General features: G+C 43.8%; 2 protein-coding genes across 2 annotated transcripts; one reads left to right on the top strand and one right to left on the bottom strand.

Annotated features, from left to right (window-relative positions):
- Nucleotides 1-1,103: 1,103 nt before the first annotated feature.
- On the bottom strand, nucleotides 1,104-1,949 carry LOC119655713 (trypsin delta-like). Its single transcript, XM_038061746.1, has one exon. It carries the CDS (start codon nucleotides 1,921-1,923, stop codon nucleotides 1,180-1,182), a length of 744 nt encoding a protein of 247 aa, XP_037917674.1. The 5' UTR covers nucleotides 1,924-1,949; the 3' UTR covers nucleotides 1,104-1,179.
- Nucleotides 1,950-8,458: 6,509 nt separating this feature from the next.
- LOC119656102 (trypsin-7-like) lies at nucleotides 8,459-9,477 on the top strand. Its single transcript, XM_038062413.1, has one exon. The coding sequence runs from the start codon at nucleotides 8,503-8,505 to the stop codon at nucleotides 9,250-9,252; it is 750 nt and encodes a 249-aa protein (XP_037918341.1). The 5' UTR covers nucleotides 8,459-8,502; the 3' UTR covers nucleotides 9,253-9,477.
- Nucleotides 9,478-9,843: the final 366 nt, after the last annotated feature.

Genomic DNA, 9,843 nt, shown 5'->3' with positions numbered 1-9,843 from the left:
GTGAAAAACATGAAGCAGCTGAAAAGGTGGAAAGAACTCTTCACCACGGTTCTTAACTATACCGCATCCAAGGGGACATGTTTTCCTGAGCTCCTCGTATGTGGGAAGGTTCAGCTCAGCGTTGACGCGGGGCTTGTTGGTGTAGAGGGTCAGAACCCTCCGTGCATTGATCTGCCTATGGATCGGATTTCATCTAGAAGGTGTGAAGGTTGCGGAGAATATCTGTTTTTAAATAGTCACCACCTGAGGGTCTTTTATATTTGATATCCTCCAGGATATCGCTGCAAAGGGGGATCAAATTGAGAGAATCGATCGTCCCATATTTGCTGAATTGCTCTAATGTATTGACGAACTGTCAGTTCAATGGTATCATTGGTGACTTGCCTGTCGAAAGGGTGAAAGAGGAATTGAAATTTGGATTTAAGGGCTGCATATCTGCGTTCTCAGTCGGCTTTCTAGAATCATGGTGGGATGGAGAGAAGTGCTCTGTTAGCGAGTTGGATGTCGGCAGTGATGCATGGGATGGATTAAAGGTAAGGCGGTGTTTGAGATGAAAGTAATATTACTATTGATCAAGGTAGGAATAGGCAAACTCTTTGTAGAAAGTGCGGAGTGGTGTCTAGTATACAGGTTTCCACCAATTATAGGGTACCAGCGTTTACTGAGTGTGCGGGGTTGGGGCGTGCAGAAGTAATGAATTTTTAGCAGGTCGCTGTTATCGAGAGACTGATCAGGACAGCAAAGAGATGCTACGAAGATGGTGGAAGATGCGTCATGACTGCCTTCAGTTCAGCTAGTCAAGGAAGTTACTTCTTTGTAGTTCCATAGTATTGATCATAACGTGCTATGCTATGATGTGAACATGGTGTTCTTAGTGCGGTCAATGTATCGAGTGCGGCTTGTCGAGTTATCTAGCAATCTAATTTAGGATGCTGTGGTCACTACAGACCCTGAAGAAAATGGTCTTTGAATTCTATAGGGTTGCGTTTACTAAATATAACACTTACTTATGGAAAGTTATGTTCGAGCGGGGTTGAAATACTCCAAACTGACGGCGAAGGTTATAACTGAAACAAAATCCCAAATGAATTAAAGAAGTTAGATAAAATCATTTTGCTTTATTATTTTCAAGCATTATAGTCAAAATTGCGCTTAATACAGGAGAGTCGATTTAACAGTTTATGAGTTAGATTCGACCCAAGATTTGAAGTGGGCGACGTTGGTGTAAACACCTGGGTATCCACTACGAGCGCATCCGTTGCCCCATGAGACAATACCGACCAATTTTCCTCCAGAAATCAATGGGCCACCAGAGTCACCTTGGCAAGAGTCCTTACCGCCACCAGTCACTCCAGCACAGATCATAGCAGAAGTGATCTTGCTGCTTCCATAGCTGGATCCACATTGACTGTTGCTGATAACATTAACGGTAACAACTTGAAGGGTAGCAGCAGCGGCACCTCCTTCCTTGGTAGCACCCCATCCAGTCACGGTGACAGCGGTTCCGGCTCCTGGAGCTGAGCTGGTAAGAGCGATTGGTTGGATAGATGATGAGTAGGTGAATCCACTTGAGAGGATCAAGAGGGAAATATCATTGTTGGTTGTAGAGGCACTGTAACTTGGATGTTGACGAATACTGGCTACTTGACGTGAAACTCCTCCAGAAGTACGGGAACTGGTACCGGCAACAACGGTGAGGGAAGATGCCGATTGTCCGCTGGTACAGTGAGCGGCAGTGATAACTACATTGGCTTTGTAGATGGAGCCACCACACATATGACTACCACTCCTCCTCAAGGAAACTTGATGAGGATAGCTTTCAATGTTGGTAGCTTTGCCACCAACAATGCGGCCATCCAACTGTGGGACGAGTCCACCAGAAACACAAGCCAATAAGGCAGTTAACACTACGAAACGGAACATTTCGAGTACTTGAAGAATGAAGGTTTCAACTTGGCTTTTTATAGGTGCGCTGGAGTCAGGTTGAGTTTTTTTTATAGATAGGTTATCATTATGTTTAGGTGATTAGATCTTTTGTGGGAGAACCCGTGGGGTATTTAATTGGCTCTGATTTAGTTAGGCTGCTAATTAAAAATAAATTAGACAAGAATAAAATATTTAAGTCAAAATAAAATCCTCAAAATGGTTATGATTAGTGGTGTCAATTTTGTTTTCTATCTCTAATATAAGGATTTATGAATATTTAATGCATTTTGGTATGATGACTTTTACTTTTGTTCAATTAGATTTGTATCTCTGTGCGACATGAAGTAATAGGGGAGTACTTGGGTGAGAAACCACTTGGCAATATGTTATTTTTAGTTTCTTTAGGTTTTTTTTTCATTTAGTTTAAAGTAGGTTCAGCCATTCGATTTGCCTGTCTGTCAATACGTCCGTCAGTCACTCTGTCTGTCACATGTACTTTTATTGACACGAGATTTAGTCAGCAGGTTGAAACTGTGAGCCAACCACATGTGTACCATATTTAGCGCCATTTGTAATGTACGTAGGTATAGGGAATGGCCTAAATGACCGAAATAAATAATCCAGACTGACTAGCATCAACCATGAGGCTGCTTCAAAAACTCGAAAAATATCGGAAATTGCCCGACAGGTTCGTCAGAAAATCAAATAGATAATATTGCGATCAGTATTATACCTAGCAATTGTCTTCTGAATGTGCATAATAAAAGGGGTACTGACATCGGCCACGAAAAGGGCCATCATCTGATGGTCGGTTACCTTGCGTCGGTATTGCATCTGCTCGCAGAGGAATCGGGCGTTCCTACCCTCAAATTCAATACGGGCCGTCTTCCAGGGTTGTCTACCTGTCGTACAACATTGAAAAAGCTTTCTTGCGTCACAAATGACAGAGCTTTTAAACAAAGTCGATGGTGGAAGGCACGCTTTACTATGCGATTCAGAATCGTATAAAATCCGTTGGGTTCAACCTTTTCTGGATGATATGGTCTGACTCCTGAGACCAGAACGATCGAGAAACCTTACAAGTGCCGGACCAATGATTCTTGATTCTTAGTCGCCATAGCTATTAGCTCCAGAATGACCTTGGCGTCCGGCGAAGGGAGTAAAAATATCACTCTCCTTGAGGGGGCCACTATGCTGCGATCATGTTGTCGAAGAGCCGATGGAGCTAAATGAGGATCTTCAGATTGAATAGTTGCCTCTGCCCTGGACGAAACCGTTAGTAATTTTTTGGTTTTTTTTTATTTTTGAGTGCTTGGGTGCTATGCCCCAAACTAGGGATCCATGACCCATGGGAGTAAGTTGCTCCTCATTTGGTCCAGTTCATCATAATGTGAATGTGGACTTAGGATCCCGTATATCCTAAGCAGCTTCTGATTAGTTGGCAGAGATTGCGGCTGCTGAGGTGATTGGGACTGCGGCTGAGATGGTGAAGTTTGCGAGGGGCGTCTGTCCACTTGGGATGAGGAGGTTTCAGGTGGTCTCTAGACAGGGTTTTTGCGAACCCGTTAACGTCTACGAGAAATGTTCAGGCGTGAAATCGTTTTATATTTCGTTGCGAACCCATATATGGCTGCTCTTGCGTTTTTTTGATGGCATTGATAGGACGGAAAACTTATTCACAGATAGTGAAATTCCTGAAAACGAAAGAAATGGTGGTCTTGATGCCTAGATGCTGACACTTGGCGAATAGATCTAACCAGGCTGCGCAGCTCAGTGACGAAGTCCTAAGGGCTAGTGACTGGTTTATCCTGAAGAGCGATGAACCCGTGCAAGATGTGGAGCGACGAGCCGAAAGCTATTTCAGCCGGAGAAGTTTGCAGATACTCTTTGAAAGTGGTGCGTAGACCAAGGAGGACTGCTGGAAGAGCTCGAAGTTATCGAATTGGAAGCGCTCGGATCCATAGGATTTCGGGCGTGCACTTTAAGGAGGCCTTGAGAGTGCAATGCCTCCGTTTCACAATTCCGTTGGTGGTGAGGTGTCGTGTGAACACGTTTCGGTCTCATGGGGAGGTTAAGCTGGACGAGCAGGTCAGTCTCAAATTGATTGATCAGCAGTGATGTACAAAAAATATAGATACAATGATGGAATATGGTATGTGTGATGGTGGGAGCCATCGTATCTAGGACTGAAACTGCTTGAGGCAAAGGTGTATTTCAATCAATAATAGTAAGGCAACTCTCATAGTCTTCGCAAAGAGTAAGCTTGATGAGATACACGTGGATGTGATCAAAGCGAGCGTTAGGAGTTTTGAAATTACCGAACTCTGCTCTATTGTAGCGGTGCACCATTTAGAGCTAGCCTTATACACATTGTTTGGCCCAGCGGAAGAGGTTTTTGGAGAGATTCAGCCAAAACAATCTAAGCGCTACACGTTTGACTGTCGCCCAGCCGCTTGGGCGTGCCAGTTGGTGAACGATATCAAAGGCCTGCGGTGAAGCGAAACCGATAAATACCGCTTAATTGTCCGTTGAACTCAGTGTAGTAGGTCGTCCAACTCGAGTCGCTGAAATTTAAGACAAGTGCTGGCGATGAGATGCGGTAGCTTTTCGTCTTAAGTGCACGCCTCGCTGATAGCATTGGAAGTGAGTGTGATGGGTATCGAGACTATCTCCGTGCGAGGCAGAGCTTTTGTCAAAATGTCTTGGTCACCAAGTGTGTGCTCGAAGTGGGTGTCAACTTAGAGTCGATTTGAGGCTTCGTCGGAGCGCTGCATCAGTTTGACGGTAAGCGGACAATGGTCGGTGTATATCACGAACTGACTTCCTTCCAGGATCCGTTGAAAGTATTTGACGGTAGCGAAAATGGCCAGATGTTCGCCGTCGTAAGTCCACAGCCTCTGACAGTTTCCTTGTGTCGTCTGCTGGCTGTTGGTAAAAAGCCGTACTGATTGTCATGCTAGCGTCGGTGCGACAAGCTATATTTTGGCTCGATGATAGGAAACCTGAAGTGGCAGCAGAAGCGATGTCCTGAGTGTAACGCCTAAACGCGAGTCAACGTCAATTGTGCAACTGAGTTTGGACTTCTTTCTAGTACAGCACTTAAGTAGTTCAGTTAGCGGGGCCTTGAGCGCAGCGTGGTAGTCATTAATGACGCCGAGACAGCGTCCTAGCTGCGTGGAGTCACTGGGTTTCGGGAAATTCATGATTACCTAGATGTTTGATGACTTTGGTGGACGGAAGGCGTTTTTGCAGTTGTGGTGGTCAGTGAATTCCTTAAACTGGCCGATTTCACATTTGTCCCAGTTGACCTGGAGCTTGGCTGCCTGTAGGAGCGAAGGATATTCCTCGAGGTGACGCTGATGTTCTTTCTGGTCGTGGAAGGGAACCAGGATGTGGTCATGATAGTTGCGATGCAAACCAGCTTCCTCAAAAGGTGATTCAAAGTCCGCTGCTGTTTGTCTTGCATTCCTCAGCCCCATTGACATGCATACGAACTCAGAAACTCAAGCAGGCCGAAGGGTATAGTCACGGCTATTTTTCTGACGTATTCGGGAGAGACTGCAAACTGGTAGAAGCCTCCTTGCAGGTCAATGACTGGGAATACCGAATCGTTAGTCTGGTGCAAATCCTTTATTATGGGTAGTGGATATTCGTCCGGGCGGATGATCGAATTTAGTTGTCGCGAATCACCGATATCGCTCCACTTGCGCTAGTTTTGATCACCATGTGCAGAGGACTGGTCCACTGATTTAAAGAGGATGCCAAATAACACCACGCTCCAACAGGAGGTCGAACTCATGATTCGCTGCGATGAGGCGTTCACCCGCGAGGCATTCAGACAATGCGGACGCCAGTGGTCCATTGGTGATGATTTGGTGGTGAATTAGCAGATCTGGCAAGGTTGCATTTCTCCTTGCAAGAAGGCAGTCTTTGAAACGTTGGCGGTAATTTTCCTATATATCCGAAAGGTCACGAAATGTGGAATGAGGTGAAACGGTGCTAATGGTGTGAATTTGTAGATTCGAGGCAAGTGTGTAGATCCTGGAAAGACGGGTCAGGCCATCGAGCAGGTTACAGTCTATTAAGTTAAGTTAATAAACTGTGTTGTTTGAGTGCATCAGCTCCGGGAATGACTGTTTAAACATCCCCAATCCCCAATAATAATAATAATAATAATAATAATGGCCAGTGGAATGGTGGGGCAAGCCAAAGTTCAAGGTGGGATGCTGAGTGCCGAATGCGCTGATGGGTGTACCAGTGGCTGCCTTCAGCGCGAGGCTTTGTTTAGTAAGTAGCCTGACGATGAGTCGGTTGGGAACAATGGAGAGCAGGGAGCCGAAGTCCAGCTGGAAACTTTGTAATAGTCAGACTGGTATGTTGCGTGAAGGCCACACGTAAAGTCGCGAACTCCACAGCAGTCTGATTCGGAGACGGGCTTGGCGAGGTGTAGGTTGTTGATTGTTATGTGTGAATTTGATGATGTGAAGTGGCCAAATAGAAGGGCCTATGTCGTGTGCCTCATCGACAACTGCGGCGAATTCTTCCAACGTCTGCTTTCTAATGAGAAGTAGATATTCGGCGTGTCTGTTGCGGAAGCAAATCGAGCCACTTCATCCGCGGAACATCATAACTGACGCCATACCGGCCAAAGTATGCATATGACGTAAAAGCTGAGAGGGGCGTTTGTCCCCGAACTCGACGTCCCTAAGGTCATAAGCCATCTTTAGAGTTACGTACTTACTGTTTCCAGGGACGAGCGTATATCATCCGTCATGTCCGAGATAGTCTAAGGTAGAAATCACTAGTTGGTAGCGGGTGGCCTAGTTGCCCATATGATGCACCTGGAATTGTGACTTTGCTTGGAAAAACCGCAGCTCCTAGTTGCAGTTTGCAGTGGTCAACCACATTGGCTTGGCTTGTGTGGATTATCTGCTTCATACCTTCGACACACTGTGCTTCGAGCTGTGTAGCGAGGGGAGTAAAGAGGTGTAAGTAGCGTGCACATGCAAAGGTTTAGCGAATGCTCTTCGGGAGCCGAACGGTCGAAAAAAACCTGCACCAACGCAGGGACTTCCCAAAGTAATCGTAACTACGCACTACATTGTGCATAGACAAAAAGAAGGCATATCTGGTGGTCTGTCCGCGAACTGTGCTCAGGGTCATCACTTTAGTCTTGATATTTGGAAATAAATGGAAATTAGTCCTTTTTTTAAATATTATGTAATAGTTTCGCGAAAAAGGAAGTCGATAATAAAAAGTACGTTGTAAGTACAGCGAAGAGATTCGTTTCTGACTGCTAGGACCACCACAACTGAAAAAGATTACAAGCGTCGACCGCGTTGAGCTATCTGTTCCTCATCAATTTCGAAATAGTTTTCAAAACCGCAACAGGTGTGTCTGGAATGCTTTACGCAGAAGAGGTATTCCTGAGATATTAACGACTCTTATAAGACCCACATATGACGATCTCAGAGAAACTTTAAGTGGAAATCTGACTCCGGCAGGGCTACATCTTGACATCGATACTTTTTTTTCTCGGTATCTGAGGTTGTTTCATGCTGTCTTATCAGGACGACATGAAAGGGTTCAATAGCCATTTTTTCAAACACCTCGGCTACGCTGTTTGTTCCCTCATCAAGCGGGCAAATGGCCCTGGATCTGGAAAAGGAGGCAAGCAGATTTCAGGTTTCTCGGTTTGCCTGGTCATCGCACTCTTTCTATTTGCCCTAATGGGCAGACCATTGGAGTTGTCGAACAGATGGTGTTTCTAAGTGGCGTTCTTTTTGTCAATGAAGGTACCGAACTAGATGTCTCTCGACGTATCAAAAAAGCTAAATTTGCCTTTGCGGAAATGCACTTATCTTAAGACTCAAATCAGGTTGAAACTGTTCCGTGTTAATGTTCTTTTGTGTTTCTATATGGGAGTACCAGATGCCTATCGCGTGTCATGAGGGTATTCTTGGTATGAATTAAGAGTTAGCCAAGGCTTTAAGTAAAAGATTGAGAATAGTTTCCTTTATTGTCTAATAATTATGTAAAATAGGTACAAATACGGCATTTCGGGGACCAACTGTCCCCTTCCTCAGTGGTTTATCTTCTTGTCTTCCTATTTGTGGAGCCCAGTTTCCCATAGAGGTGATAATGAGAAGGGAGAGGTAGCATTGTATAGGGCGCATATTAAGGAGGAACAATATGGGCGGATATGGGTCACCAAGATAGCATATGACGCAAAACAGTGGAGGGGGAATGCACGCTTCTCGGTAAGTCTTGGAAGGAGTTGAAGCATATTTCACAAAACCATGGACGGTGGCGCGTAGAAATAGTTGACGTGGTGTGTGTGTCAAGAAGTGTGAACGCGGCTTAAAAGGCATCTAGTGCAAAAGTTAAGACACCAGTAAATCAAATTTTTTCTGTGGGATTTAAAGACTTCAACTATGGAGATAAAATTGTTGAGTTTTATGGCTCTGCTTATCGTACCGCTGATTAAACTCTATCGAATTCAAATTTCTTTCTGATTTACAGTAATGATTTTATAAAATTATTAGTAGTCTTTTTCCGTATGCAATAGGATCAAGAATGTTGCGAATTCTCCTAGTGACCATTTTCTTTGGTGTTTCATCCGTTTGCCCAGTAAGGGTAGGAGATTCCCGGATTGTGGAAGGCAAAGAAATTACTATTGAAGATTCTCCGTGGGTAGTATCAGTACAACGCGAAGGTCTTCATTGGTGTGGTGGAACTATAGTCAGCCCGGATGCCATCCTAACCGCAGCTCACTGTGTGATAGGTGCAACAACGGACATGATTACAGTAGTTATTGGAAAATCAGACTTGAAAGGAGAAGGTGGAGTCTCTGCTTCCGTTAGTAAAATTACTCAACATCCAAACTTCAGCAGCATCAACTTGGATAACAATATCGCCATATTGAGATTGACCAATAAACTCACCTACACTGACAAGATTCAACCGATCCCGCTTGCCAGCTCTGAAGAAGATGGCCCAACTGGGACCCCGGGAACTCTTAGCGGATGGGGTGCTCGATCCGAATACACCAATAACATGGATACCCTTCAATCAACCACGGTAACCATTCAGGACTTTGAGATATGTCAAGAAATCTATCCGTATATCTCAACATCCGTGTTTTGTGCCAATGATTTGGAGACAGGAAACGACGCTTGTGTCGGTGATTACGGCGGTCCTTTGGTAGCAAGAGGAAAATTGATTGGAGTATTAGCCTGGATATATGAATGCGGAAATATTCAACGACCTGCAGTTTACAGCAAAATCAGCGCTTACTATAATTGGATTATGTCGCTTATAGAATAATTAATAGCCAATAAATGAATCATGATGAAAAAAGGACTTTTTTCGACATTTCTTGATATCGAAATAATTCAATCGAATTTCAATAATCCCACATAATCGGCCTTCGACTTTGATGAAATTTTTTTCCAGTCGTCATTTGATATTTGATAAGAACACTTGATTATGTAATAAACAAAAAATTATTCAATAAATCAAAAACTAGCAAGGGGCTTAGAAATAAAATTACGCAAAATTGTTTTTTTGATTTTTCTTGTGTTTAAATTTGGGTTTGTTGGCAACCAAGATTGACAATTCTCTGTCAAATGTATCCATGGTTGATTTTTAATGTACCTCATGAATTGGCTGTATAGAAAAGATATTTTAAGGACCTTGATATATTGGTATATCAATCCAACTCTATATATAGAAGCTATATATTAAAATCCAGAGGATTTAAGCCATACCTTGCTTATCATGCCATTCAGATTGGATTACATTTTTATTAAACGGAGCTTTGGTGCTGATATTCGCACTAATATTGAGCGCGTAGTACACTTAGATATCTTATTGGAAAAGCTCTCGTCGATAAAGATTGACCATTCGCAGATTAAA

Source organism: Hermetia illucens, chromosome 4 (assembly GCF_905115235.1).
Source record: "Hermetia illucens chromosome 4, iHerIll2.2.curated.20191125, whole genome shotgun sequence".
NCBI classification, from domain to species: Eukaryota; Metazoa; Arthropoda; class Insecta; order Diptera; family Stratiomyidae; genus Hermetia; species Hermetia illucens.
This window is presented reverse-complemented; position numbering and strand designations above follow the sequence as displayed.

What these genes read in the sequence shown, in the direction of transcription:
- LOC119655713 (XM_038061746.1), bottom strand. Translation starts at nt 1,923, where the DNA reads ATGTTCCGTTTCGTAGTGTTAACTGCCTTATTGGCTTGTGTTTCTGGT.
- LOC119656102 (XM_038062413.1), top strand. Translation starts at nt 8,503, where the DNA reads ATGTTGCGAATTCTCCTAGTGACCATTTTCTTTGGTGTTTCATCCGTT.